The 15103-nt window shown below is 36.1% G+C and overlaps 1 protein-coding gene across 4 annotated transcripts in view; it reads right to left on the bottom strand.

Annotated features, from left to right (window-relative positions):
- The window catches only part of CTNNA3 (catenin alpha 3), a 1802485-nt gene that overhangs the window by 1403522 nt on the left and 383860 nt on the right, over positions 1-15103 (bottom strand). For all 4 annotated transcript variants that reach the window (XM_012529825.3, XM_071215825.1, XM_058298912.2 and 1 more), the window contains one exon: positions 3989-4252. In XM_012529825.3, the coding sequence (XP_012385279.2) occupies positions 3989-4252 (264 nt within the window). The remainder of the gene's footprint in view (positions 1-3988; positions 4253-15103) is intronic.

The following is a 15103-nucleotide window of genomic DNA, read 5'->3' on the forward strand; positions in this document are numbered from 1 at the left end:
GTTTAGCACTTCTAAAAAATGTGGTATGGCATCCTTTCTGTCCACACTAGATCACCAACCTCACTTCACCACTTCCCAAATACAGACTATTTCCGCTTAAATTACACTTGGACAAAACACTTTTCATCAAAATGTACGCAATTTATGCAACATTTTGGACTTCGTTATATTTTAATTTATTGGATGGTCCATTTAGACTAAAAATCTTAGCATCAGTTGAGTTGAGTTTTAATTAAACAAATTAAGTTCTATCTATAAGAACTCAGTATAGCAAACCTAAAAATTCTTCTTGATTCAGAGAAAATTGTTTCACATTCTGACTAACACTAGCTTTTTTATTTTACCAAGTTACATAAGCTTCATTGGTCTTAGTTGTATTTTCTGTGAAATAAATATAAAAACTACCTTATGAAGAGAGGCCCTGTGTGCTCAGTGCCTACTAGCTTGAAATATATACACACATAGATATATTTTTCATATAGTTACACCATTTCTACTTGTTATAAAACCACCGAGCTATTGGGAACAAGACTTAGAGGCAACTATTTGCACGGATTTTTTAATAAGAAAAATATATTTGGAAAATATTGTTTTAGTGATAGTTTAGAGAGTTCAGCCTTAATGTGACTTGAAGATATAGAGGACATCAACTTTGAAAAACTTTCCATAAGAGTATGTATTTTCTTGAGCAAACTTAAGTATTTCTGGGAGCAAAAACATTGTAATTACACAATTTCAGCAGTGAACCAAACTGTTGAATCAACTGGAATGTAATTTATTAAACTTCATGTATTGAAAGGACATTTTCTTTAAAAGCCAAGTTACTTTCTCATATGCAGCATTTTTAGAAAGCATGATTTTTTTTCTATCCTCTGTTCTTCCAAATGTTTAATTGAAGAAAGAATTAATATCTCTTTAGATAAACTCTTATTGACTTAATTTGGTTATGATGTTATAGAGCTAATTCCTATTCAAGGTGAGCTATTGTTACCTACCAACAGATATTCTGGTTGGGTATGCAAATGGTTATTTTCTGTTTATTATTAATAATTAGGAAGTTCTGTTGATGAGAAGCACTATTTCCAAGATCAACAGTGTTCCATGCACAATGAAGCACCTAAACACTGCTTGAGTTATAAATTTAAAACACAGAAGAAAAAGTTTAACTTTTTTTTGTTTTGTTTTGTTTTTGTAGTACTATAGCTATTCCAATAAAATTTATTTAGGTCATAGAATATCCTAAAGTATCCCATAGTTAAATTTTTAAGTCAATTAAGACTTGGAGGGAATGTCAGTGAATTCGCTTGAATGTTGTGTGGCAATCCACAGTTCTAGCAAAATATTGAAATAGAAGTTTGGGATGTAATTTGCCTTGTGATGTTTGACGGTCATTGTTTATACTCTAAAGGTTATATTTTAAGCTATTTAGTATTTGCTGTTTGGAGGATCACTATACTAGATTTATGGAGGAATCAGTCACACATGACTTGTAGAAAAAAACTGTCATATAGTTCATTTCATCATTTTTTGTTGCAAGGAAGGCACTCCACCACAGAATGCTAATATGCCAGTGGTACCCAGTACCTCTTGTATATAGGTTATTGCAAACATTGTTCTGAAATGCTTAACTTCAGAATTACATTTTTTAAAGTAAATAATTGTTTTAAATCTATTTTGTAAAGATACAAAGTACAGTAGAATTTCTGGAGTACAGATTAAACTATTTGCACTAACACATGTGATGTGCATGATTTAATAAAATAACTTTACTCTCCCCCCCCAAAAAATATACCTTATAGGGATACTCTGATAACCAAATGGTATGATAAAATTAATGTAAATTCCTTAGCAATCAAGAATTTATTGGGGGTGGAACAAGGACATAACACTCTGCTAGTATCATGGATATAAAATTAGTAGGAAACATAGTCCTTGCCCACAAGGAGTTTTTGACCTTCTTATGAAGACAAGACACACACCTCATGGATAAGATTATTAGTCAGAGCAAACAATTAGATCAATTAAAACAATTAGAGAACCACTATTAATCTTATGCCTTAAGTAGACAAATAGTTCTTAAAATTTCCATACAGATGCCAATAATTAGGAATTTAATAATATTGAATTAGAAATGAAGATAACCTGTTTAAAACATGTAACTAAAAATATATTGAAATGCTATACTAAATACAAATGAATTAACTACAAGTTTACCGTGAAAATAATGTTTGGCCAATTTAGGTATTATATGTATGTATGTATTTCGTTTTTTAAATATTATCAGTGTAACTTTAGTAATTTTCATAGTATTGATTTCTTCATTATGGAAGAATCTGCCTCCAAAGAGTCCTTAGTGGAGACCACTAAGGATAATATGAACCAAGATTTACTAAGGACTTACTATGTGCCAGGCACTGCTCTAATTCATTGATTCCAACAACAATGGTATGATGTAGGTTCTGTTATTCCACCCATTTTAAAGGTGATAAAGCTGAGGGTTGCATAAATAACTTTTCCAAGATCACACACAATAAGTGCCACAGCTGGAATAGGAGCCAAGGCATTCATGTTCCAGTGCCCTTACCATTAACCATGTATTATGCTGCCCCTCCCTATCAGCCGCCCTATTATGTAACTACTTGTCTGACCTGAGGAACCAATGATCTTTGACATCATACTTGAAAGTCTGATAAATATCTCAAACTTAACATGCCAAAACCAAAATCTTGATCATCTTCCTAAAACCTGCTTCACCTGTAGTCATCCCCATCAAAATTGATCCATCTATCCAGTTGCTCAAGCCCAAAGCCTTGTAATTACCTGCAATAGACACAGAGATGTGCTGCCCAGATCTCCCGTACTGGTAGGATGTGCCCCACAGCTGTCAGGAGTGTGACCAGCAGACAGCTCCCAGCTGTCAGCCCCTTCAGGGTCTGCCTCAGCTGAGAAAAACTATCCCCCAAGGTCACATCTTTTGCAGGGCAGCCTGCATCCTTCACCCTTCCCAGGGCAGGTGACCAAAAGAGGTGGAGAATAAAAAGATCCCTGCCAGGAGGAGGCTTTGTGGGCCTGGTTCACAGGATGACTTCTCCTTCTGCTTCCTCCTGCTTCCTCCCTTTTCCCTTCACAATTGTTGATCCCTGATAACACCTTGAATCCTAAACTGTCTAGCATGTGCTCTGGACAACCCAGTCTGTGACATCAGCCATGACTCCTCCTCTTCTTTCTCCTCCCACATCCAGTCTGTCAAAATCCAGTTGGCTCTATTTTCAAAACATAGATTTTCAAAATAATCACCATCTCCACTGATAATACCCTGGTCCAAACCACTTCTTCTCTTTTCTGAATTATTACAGTAGCCTCCTGCTCCACACAGTAGCCAATATGGTCACGCATTTACTTAACAGCTTATAATGGATCCCTATTTAACTCAGAGGAAAAGCCGAAGTCCTTACACAGACCTATGTGGCCCTTCATGGCTTGGCCTCCATTGGCTCTCTGACCTCAGCTTCTACGATTCTCCACCTCCCTCTCTCCAGCCAGCCTCCCTGTGCTGTCACTTGAACACTGGAGCATGTCATTAAATCTTTGCTCTAGATCTCCTTCTAACCCATTCCCTTAGCTCCTTCAAGCCTTTGATAACATCTCACCTTCTCAATGTAACATACCATATTATTTACTTATCTACAAAGTTTATTGTTTTTCTTTGTTGCCTACATTCCCCTTCTAGAATGTAAGCTTCACAAGGGCAAGGATCTGTGTCTATTGAGTTCACTGACACATCCAAGCACATAGAATAGTGCTAATAATAAGTATTTGTGGAATGAATAAATCTACATTTCATAAGTGATCCATATAAAAGAAAATGATCTAAGTAACAATCCCAAATTGTTCATATTCTAAATTCCAATACACAAATCTAAAAACCCCTTCTGTGTAGTTTTGTACTAGGACAACAAAATCATATTTTATGTTTTTCTCAGCTTACCTCGAGCTCATCAAGGGCACTTCCCAAGGTTGCTGCCTGAGGTTCTGGTGGATCCGGCATATTCTGGATGCCTTGTGAAGCATTTGAAATTACATTGAGGGCATTCTGAATTTCCTCACAAACGGTGTCCTTGCTGGCTTTGAGGGAAGCAACATCAGAATGCTCCAAATAAGCTGAGCAAATTGAATGCAAGAGGGGGGAGTGTTCTTTCAATAAGGCACGAGCCCCTGCAATTTCATCCCTTTGATTTGGAGATTTTAAGTCCTGAGGAGAGAAAAAAAAAAGTGGTTTCTTACAATGAGTTATGGGGGAAGAATCTGCACAAAGAGGCTTCATTTTCCTATCAATATAAGTGAAAAGGTGATAAACACTAAAAAGTCAGCTATAAGCTAAAATCAAGGATATCCATTATTTTTACAGTCCTTCAGATTCTGTTAAAAAGTCTACAACAGAAAAGGTGATCCAATTAGCATGTAAAGGTCACAATGGTGCAGATGTATAAAAACTGGATAGACCTTACGTTTGTCAGTCACATCCTGATAAATTCAGAAAATACTCTGGCATTCACATTATTAAGTGCATTATAAGAGAGCTTGAATCACAAGGATGCTGATTACCTGCTTTCATAAATGCCAATAATTGCCTTTAACCTTTTATTAATACTAAACAAATTGAGCAAAGAACACTCAATTGAACCTCCTACCACTCAGCTATTTTCCACTCTTTTTTAGAAATACTAATAAATAAGTTAATCCTGGATCTGTCTTTCTTTGACATTTACTCAACAGGTTATTGAGCACTCATCATATGCTAGCCCTTGTGCTACTCTCTGAGTATACAGATGTGAACAATCCAATAATGACCTTGTTCTCCTGAAGTGTATGTTCGGGGGATAGGAGGCTCTACAGACCAAAAATAAACTAGGTAAACAAATATACAAGACAATTGCAGGTAAATGCAATGAAGAAAACACAAAAGTGAAAAGTCATAGCTGCTGACTTGAGAGGGAAATCTCTGGCTTGGGTGGTTGGAGTAGGTATTTATGTGGAGGTAACATTAGCAGAAAGCTCAATGAAAAGCATTCCAAACAGAGGAAAGAGAAGGTTAAATCCTGTGTAAGCTGGATTTTAAACCTTAAAGCACTTTCTTAAGTGATGAAGGTTAACATTATCAGTGACGTTATGGGATACTCTGGATTGAATCCTGGAACAGAAAGAGGATGATATTGGAAAAACTGGTGAAATCTGAATAATGCCTGGAATTTAGTTAATAGTAATTAATAAATGTCCGTTTCTTCACTGCAACAAATGTAAGATGTTAACAATGGGGGACACTGGAAGAAAGATAGTTGGGAAGTCTCTGTAGTATCTTTGCAACTTTTCTGTAAGTCTAAAATTATTCCCAAATTAAGTTTACTTTTAAAAATTAGTTCAATAATGAACTAACAATAGTTTACACATTTCATATACAAGATCTCATTTAATCCTCATAGAACACCATGAGATTGATACCATTATTCCTCCTTTTAAAGATGAGAAAACAGATTTAGAAGCTAAACCTTAACTAAGTAATGCATCTGGAGGTGGCAGGTTTTACATTGTGACTTCAAAGCCCTGAGCCTGTTACACTCTTTTACTCCAAAGGAATCATACTTGCTTTACAAATACCACTTGTATTTATATAATGTCTTACTATTTATAAAGTGTTTCTATATAGTATCTTATCAAATCATCAAACACTCCACATTTGGTGTAAAGCTGGTGTCATTGGCCCCATTTTAACTAAACAAGTATTTAGTGTTGAGATTAAGAGGCAGAACTAAGATCTAAATGTATCTTCTGATTACAAACCCCTAATGCTTTTTCACAAAACTATACTACCTAAGAATAATGTTGCCTGAGGCTAATAAATGGCTTGTACTACTACATTTTTAGATCCTTCCTTTCTGAAAATAAAGGTTATCTGATACTTCATGCAGCACTTTGTGGGAGATTAACTTCTTTATAGGATGTAGGGAGAACAGTTAGAAGTAGCTGTCAACCCATTATTCATGCTCACTAATTACCCAGGAAAAGACACTTTGTGGTTTTCTTGACTTGCTATGATTTCCCCCTTATATTTCTGACCTGAGTTCTAGTTTCAACTTTGTCATTAGCATTATGAGCTGGGAAAGTCATCTAATCTTTCAGTGTCTGGTTTTTCATCTGTAAAAATGGGAATAATGATACTTCTGCCAACTCTCTCACAAAATTGAATAAGCAGCGAATCAGAAAGGGAACAGACTTGTGTAACAGTACTAAATTATGGAAAGAGTAAATAATTTTATTCATTCTATTTATCAAACTTGGTGTACTGTGTTTTGTTCTTTGATGGTCTCAGTGATTTTCATATTACCCACAATTTTATAGCACTACTTATATTCATCACAGTATGACTTAGAGGACAAGTAATTTAATGTTTACAAAGAATGCACAACTCTTTAGAGGAATAATTATTAAAATGTATAAATATGCAGAGAGAACTGAAGACAATTCTTTGTATATTACAGTATAACCAAATCTTAGTACAAAACTCCCTGTGAATAGAGCTATACATTATACTTCTTTATTTGGAAAGGCATGCCAATATTTAGGTAGTTTCTGAAAGGTGAATAACTGTGAATATAGATTAATACAAAGAGACTAAAGTTAAAAAATATATTTCTTTTGCTCTGATGGTGGTTATGTCTATCTGACTGTAAATTGTGGTAACTTTAATGCTGTGAGGACACTGGAATTTTAAAAATTCTAACGTGTTTGGCTTTTGACCCTATGCTTTGTCATCTATGCCCAAGGCAATTACAGAACCCTTAATGAGCACTGATACCCCAAATAGTAAGCCAATGAAGTCTGTGAGAAAAGACAGGTTGACAGGTTTGCTGAATGTAACAATAACATTTTATGGCAGCAGTTGGGGAGACAGGGTTATGTTGCAGAGTTTGGGTGAGAAAAATTGAGAAGGCACGATCATTTCTCACAGAAGCTATTACACATGATAAAGTTAATGTAGTAAATAGGCACAGAGATAAAAAGGGAAACTAATGAATGTCAGACTCCTGAACAGAAGGCTATGGTGATGGTGGTGGTAATTTTTTTTTTAACAAGTGATACCGTGGGTTCAAAGATTGATAGATAGCCCTAAATTTTTTATTGTCTTTTTTTTTAAGGTACATAGATCACAAAAAATGTTACATTAAAAAATATAAGGTGGCGGACTTGGCCCAGTGGTTAGGGTGTCCGTCTACCACATGGGAGGTCCGCGGTTGAAACCCCGGGCCTCCTTGACCCGTGTGCAGCTGGCCCATGCGCAGTGCTGATGCGCGCAAGAAGTGCCGTGCCACGCAGGGGTGTCCCCACGTAGGGGAGCCCCATGCACAAGGAGTGCACCGGTAAGGAGAGCAGCCCAGTGCAAAAGAAAGCGCAGCCTGCCCAGGAATGGCGCACTGCTGCACCACATGGATTATAGTTTACATTGTAGTTTACATTCTCCCCCAGTACATTCAGTGGGTTATGGCAGGATACATAATGTCCCACAATATCATTTAGGACAACTCCAAGTCCCAAAAATGCCCCCACATCTCATCTCTTCTTCCCAGTAGGGTTAATTAGATATTTCTCTGGATGGGGAAGTACAAAGAATTCATATCCCTGGGGATTGATACTTTTTAAATATCTTTTTAAAATACTCCAGAAAAAAATCATGTTCCAGAAGAAAAAGTTCACTTGAGATTTCCAAGTTAAGGAGACGTTAAATGCTTCCAGCTGATGAAGAAACACACATATGGGATTAAAAAAGAAGACCTTACAAGTCTGTGCAAGTGGGTAGAAAAGTAACATATGAGTTTTAACCCCAGCAAGAGAAAAAATATATTTAGGGATTTTAAAGATCACAAAGTATAAATATGGAGAACTCTAAGCTATCAGTTAATTCAACCATTTGTTAACAAATATTGCTGTGCCCTTATCACATATCAGGCAATGTGCTAAATGTTGGAAATGGAAAGATAAAGAACTTATAGATCAGAAGGGGAGATAAATTTATTTGGGACCTAAAATAGAGTTGCTCATAATATAAAGGAAAGCCCCTTGGCTTGGGGGATTTAAGAAGGCTGATCAGAATAGGTGAATTTTGAACAATGAGTAGAAGTTATCCCGGTGAACTATGCAGAACAGAACAACAATCAAAGAAAACAGCAAAACAAAGGCATGAGGCATGAAGGAATAAGGAGTATGCAGAGAACTCTTCAGGTCATACAGTGAACCTGAGCAAAAACGGTGATGAACCTAGTCAGAAAGGTAGGCAAGAGCTGCCTCACATGTCATGCTAAAGAACTCTGAAAGCCAGAAACTCAGAGACACATATTCAAGGACTGCTCCAGCAACAGTTTTTAAAGTAAATTAGATACAATGAAATTCAGTCAGGGAGACCAGGTAATAATCCAGGCAAGAGACAATGAGTGCCTGAACACTGAACACTACTGATAGGCTGTAGGAGGATGGATCCAGGGAATATTTAGGAGGTAAAAATGGCAAGACTTTGTGATATTTAGACATGGAGAGAAGGGGCAATAGAAGAAGGCATTTAAATTTCTAGAGAATTTTTTGAGCAATTGTGTACATAGTGATATATTCACCAAGCTGGAGAATTCAGAATGAAGAATGTGTTTGGGAGAGGAAGGTGAAGTACATTTTGTGAGCTGCTAAATGAGCGATTCCAGCATACAATCCAAATGAAAATATTTTTTAAAAAAGCAATTTAGACGAAAAGGATATTTCTATATTAAGGATGGTTAAAAATATGGGACTCTTCACATTCAAACTGAAATTTATGTTGGAGGATATATGATAAAAATCTAGAAAATCATCAATAAAGAACACATTGTAAAGGACATCTTTACTAAATCTAGGCACACTATATCAAGGAAGAAGCATCTTACACTTGAGTGAAAGAAATCCAAAACATAGCTGTTCTTATGGCTTTCTTCTCCACTTCATTATAATTTCCTTGATAGCTTATTTATCCTGTATTCCATTATTCTAGTAGTATATAGCACACATATAAGGAGTATAAGAAATTTTTGTTGGAGAAATAAATAGATGAATAAATAAGAAATAAATAAGAGGGAGTTGATAAGCTCAGAAGGGAATATGAAAATTTCGAGTTGATTACTCCAAGAAATCTAATTTGTGGAAAATATAAATTAATCCAGTGAATTTGGACAAATGTATGCATTACTATGCTACAGAAAGCTAAAAGTGAAATTAAAATACACCTATCTTTAAATTAAGTATTATGAAGCTGTTGGAACAACTATGGAAAACTGTTTGATAGTATCTACTGAAGTAGAAGATATGCAAACCCATGACCCAAATGTTCCACAAAAATGGAAATGTGTTCATAGGTTCACCAAAAGACACACACAAAACTGTTCATAGAGGCACTCTTCTATAATAGTACTAAATTAGGAACAACCCAAAGTAATGAGAATGAATGAAGTGCAACAACAAGCAGCAACATGAAATATGGAATGAAAACCACAAGACACAAAAGAGCACATATAAAGTTCAAAAACAGGCAAAACCAATGTATGATGTTAACAGAACAGTGGAAACATTGTGGAGACTAAAGACTGGAAATGAGTAGAAGACATCTTCTGGGTACTGTTAATCTGTGGTTTCTTGTTTTGGACATTGGTAACATTGGGTGTTTGGAAGAATTCATTGAACTGTACACTAACAAACTGTGAATTTTTCTGAATATATTATACTTCAATAAAAAAAATTATAAGGATGCTGGACATTGTGTGTCCTGTCGTGGCCCACCTGGTGAACTCGGGAGAGTGTGGACCACAATGTGGACTACTGTCCATGTGGTGCAGCGGTGCTCCAGAATGTATTCTCCAGGTGCAATGTATGTGCCGCAGTGATGGTAGAGGTTGTTGATGTGGGAGGGTTGGGGTGGGTGGGTTGGGGGGTGTTTGGGGACCTCATATTTTTTATATGTAACATTTAAATGAAAATAAAAAAGGAAAAAAAGTTTATGTACACTCAAAACAAAAATGTTAGTAAAGCCAAGCAAATATTCACACTGAGTGCCTTCTCTTGGCAAAACACATATACAAGCTATGTGTTGGTGTTATTAAAGGAAGGATGAGAAAATAGAATACGAATTCCATTCTATCCACTTTGAGGAAAAAATAAATAAGAAGAACTAATGTTTTTATACTTCAAATGGACTTTGGCCCAGTGGTTAGGGCGTCCGTCTACCACATGGGAGGCCCGCGGTTCAAGCCCGGGGCCTCCTTGACCCGTGTGGAGCTGGCCATGCGCAGTGCTGATGCGCGCAAGGAGTGCCCTGCCACACAGGGGTGTCCCCCGCGTAGGGGAGCCCCACGCGCAAGGAGTGCACCCATAAGGAGAGCCGCCCAGCGCGAAGGAGGGAGCAGCCTGCCGAGGAATGGCGCCGCCCACACTTCCCGTGCCGCTGACGACAACAGAAGCGGACAAAGAAACAAGACACAGCAAAAAGACACAGAAAACAGACAACCGGGGGAGGGGAATTAAATAAATAAAAATAAATCTTTAAAAAAAAAAATGTTTAGATAAGAAGAAGAAGCTTCCATGTCCTGGCCATCAGAAAAGGCAAACCTAAAGCATTTTCACAGCTACTGATTCCATGCTCTTAGACAAACCCTCATTTCAGAGAATCAGAGAAAACCTCCTTACTAAGCTACATCCCTGACCAAGTGGATAAGCTCAGCAGATACTCTGCTCAGCAAAGAAGAACTGCATGCAAATTTTTCGAGTTTCTCTTTCAGATCTTTAAATGAGGTTTATGGAGCTGACAAAACCACTCAAAGCGGGGACAGAAAGGAAGCTTCTTAAGACTAAGAAAACCTGTAAGAGAAAAGCCCATGGATACTTTGCTATTTGGATTCCATTCTTGGTTGGCTTCTATCCCTAGTTTTCTCTCTGCCAAGATGCTGCATGCTATAATAATTGCTTCACTGGTCACTTGGCAGCATCATATTCTATAAGAAAACAAAATAGCACAAACACCTGCTAATTAGAATGTTTTTTTCCAGCATAAATTAGGAAGTGGAATACTTAGACTTAAATGAACTAAAGGAAATAAGATGGTGAAACAAGAACGGACTTTGGGGATAAAAGAAAGTTTTGAGAAAAAAATACAGATAAAAATATACAAGATTTTACAAATTATCATTAAGCAACAGAAAGAGGGCTTTACCACTTCCCTTATTTCCCATTTTCCATTTCATATTAATAGGACAAGTTCAATAAAGGAGAAAATAAAAGAACCCTTCAAAGTCAAATAGAAAACTGAGAAGTCATATAATAATACTATAGTATTATTATATCCCCAAGGTGTTTTTCTAGGCCATTAATGCATACCTTGGGTCTCTGAACTAAACCCAAGGTGAATACTAATAATTCTAAAGAAACACATTAGGAAAAAACATTATTAACTAATTCTAATGCAGACTATTGTATCAGTTAAGAAAATGTATATATGAAGCTCAAATATATACTATATTCATTTTCTATCCCTCTGAAGCAAATAAAGTATGCATTACATCTGTCTATTATTTGCCTAGAATTTATATCTAAGAACAAATAAATTCAATCTGAAACAATCAATTGTAGGAATAAAAAGAAAAGCAAAAGTAATAAGCTATACTTCAGCAAGATCCATTTGCTTCCCTTCCATTCATGTGTACTTTTCTCATTTAACCCAACCGGAAGACTCAAACATCCATAAATCAGAAAACTTTTCCTTTAAAGCACAGATTAATTAACATCTATGGGTGTTAAGTTGCATTTTAACAGTAGTCAAAGATCAATAAATATCTTTATCCTTGCAATTTCTTCCTAAGATTCTGTGATTCAGATGTGAGAAACAAATCACCTGTTTTTCAAATATTCCAGTGAATCTCAGAGAGTAAATAGCATTACTTAGTCTAAATGAGATCTAAGCCCAAGGATGATGACACAACTCCCTAGTTATTAATCCCTTACTTTCATGTAGTGGTTTATTTTGTCTAACATGCTTCCTGTCATTCTTTCACAAAGAACCCTGTGAGGAAATATGAAAAGAGTTATTACCCCTATTTGACAAAAGAGGAAATGGACATTTGTCCAAAACACACACACAGATTAATTGAAAAGTGGTGGTGGTGATTGTTTAAATAAAACCAACATTTACTGAGCAGGTTTAACATTTCCTACAGTTTAACACTCTCTGTTTTCTCATTTTCTCATTTTCTTATTCAGCTATAAATAGGATCCAAGATTATTGTTCTTGTCTCAACACTCTTTCTGCCAACACTCTCTCTCATTCTTCTCAATATCTTCATCATCTCCTCCTAAAGATTACCAAAGGTCTTTCCCAATAACACCGACCCTTCTGGGTGGCCCAACAAGCATATCTTCTCACAAATAATTGTCATCTAATACAACTCAGATTAGAAAAGCATTCCTTAATTAGTTTCAGAAAAAGACTGAAAAGAGAACCTCAGGCCAAAAGTAGGATCCACAAGACTGGAAATCAAAGTGTGGTCCAAAAGCTCATTTAGATTGCTCAAAATTGTAAACTAGAGATTCCTGGAGAAAGAATGAAATTAAGAAGTAAAACTTTGAATATTGCTGTTTACCCTAGATAAAGGGAACATTCTAAATACGGCACCTTAAAAATGATAGCTTTTTGCTTGCCTCATCCAGGGAAAATATGTTTAGCTTTTTGTTTAATTCAACAAGCTAGAAACACCTGCTATACGTGCAACTCTAAAGCTGAGGCTATAAATTCAGATGTTTATTCTAAGCTGGAAGTATGAATAGGCCAATAGGGAGTTTTGAGGCCATGGCATTCTATAGAGTGCATGCTCCATTTAAAAACATTCAAATTCAAATTGATCAAACAAAAAGCAATTGGACCCTTAATCCAATTTTCCAGCTATGTTCCTCAGGGTTATTTAATTCCCCTACTTCAGAGTGAATTAAGTTTTCACTCCCATTTTTATTCACTCAGAGACAGTCAATTTCAGTCAAAAAATACAAAGACATTCCTCAATATGATAAAGGGTATCTATGAAAAACCCACAGCTAAAATCATAATTAATCATCAAAGACTGAATATTTTCCCCACTAAGATCAGGAACAAAACAAGTATGTATGTTTCTTAACACTAATTATATTCAATTTTTTTTAAGATTTATTTTTATTTTATTTATTTATTTATTCCTTCCCCCCATTGTTTTTGCCCGCTGTCTGCTGTCTGGGTCCATTTGTTATGTGCTGTCTTTGTCTGGTCATCCTTCTCTTCAGGAGGCACTGGGAACTGAACATGGGACCTCCCATGTGGGAAAGAAGTACTAAATAGCTTGAGCCACCTCAACTCCCTGGTTTGTTGTGTCTCTCATCGTGATTCCTCTTTGTGTCTATTTGTTGCACCACCTTGTTATGTCAGCTCACGTGCCTGCCCATTGCACCAGCTTGCTGTTTTGTCATCTTCTCCAGGAGGCACCAGGAGCCAAACCAGGACCTCCCATGTAATAGACAGGAGCTCAACTGCTTGAGCCACATCAGTTCTTTCCAATCAATTATTGTGAGTTCTAGCCAGGGAATTTGGGCAAGAAAAAGAAGTAAAAGCTATCCATACTGGACAGAAAAAAGTAAAGCTATTTCTATTTGCAGGTGACATCATCTTACACATAAAAATAGAAAGGAATATACAATAAAACAAACAAGATCAATTATACAAGAAATATTTTCTATACACTAGCAATGGAGAATTTAAAACTTAAATAAGAAAATAATTTCATTTACAATAGTATCAAAAAGAATAAAATAATTAGAAACAGATTTAATAAAAGATGTGCAGATTCAACACAATTCCTGTTAAAATAAGCTACATTTTTTGCACAAGTTGACAAAATATTTCAAAATTCACATAAAAATACAAGGGATCCTCAAAGAGTTTTTCTTTTTCTTGTTTGAAAAAGAAAAACAAAGTTGGAGGACTCACACCAATTTCAAAACTTTAACTGTACAACGCTATAGCAGTCAAGAGTGTGGTACTAGCATGAGGATAGACATATAGATCAATGGAATAGAATTGGAAGTCAAAACAGAAATCCTTATATTCCAAAATATTAAATCAGGAAAGAATAATCTGTTTAATAAATGGTGCTGGGACAACTGAACAGCCACATGCCAAAGAATGAAGTTGGACTCCTACTTCACACTTATACAAAAATTAAGTCAAAATGGATCATGGACCATAATGTAAGAGCTAAAAATATAAAACTTCTGGAGGGAAGTGGATGTGGCTCAAGCAACTGAGCTCCTGCCTACCACACAGGAGGTCCTGGGTTCAGTTCCTGGAGTCTCCTAAAGAAGACAAACAAGATGGTGAGCAGATATGATGGGCTGGTGCAGTGAGCTGATGCAACGAGATGATGCAATGAAGAGATACAGGGAGGAAAACACAATAAGAGATACAACAAAGCAGGAGTGGAGGTGGCTCAAGCAATTAGGCACTTCCCTCCCACATGGAAGGTCCTGGGTTGGGTTCTGATGCCTCCAAAAAAAGGAAGATGAGCACACAATGAACACAGCAAGTACAAACAATGAGGGAGGTAGGGAATAGATAGATAGATAGATAGATAGATAGATAGATAGATAGATAGATAGATAGATAGACAGATAAATAGATAGATAAAAACGCACAGGAGTAACTATTTGTGACCTTGATTTAGACGATGGTTTCTTAGATACAACACCAAAAATGCAAACAACAAGAGAAAAAAATAGACAACTGGACATCAGGAAAATTAAAAACTTTTCTGTTTCAAAGTATACCATCAAGAAAGTGAAAGGAGAACCCTAAGAATGGGAAACATTATTTGCAAATCATATAACTGATAAGGGTCTTGTATCTAGAAAATAAAAATAACTATACAAACTCAATAATAAAGAATAAAAATAACCAAATTAAAAGTGGGCAAAGAATATGAAAAGATACTTCTCCAAAGGAAAAATACAAATGGATCATAAGCAC

The sequence above is a fragment of the Dasypus novemcinctus genome, chromosome 6 (assembly GCF_030445035.2).
Source record: "Dasypus novemcinctus isolate mDasNov1 chromosome 6, mDasNov1.1.hap2, whole genome shotgun sequence".
Taxonomy (NCBI): domain Eukaryota; kingdom Metazoa; phylum Chordata; class Mammalia; order Cingulata; family Dasypodidae; genus Dasypus; species Dasypus novemcinctus.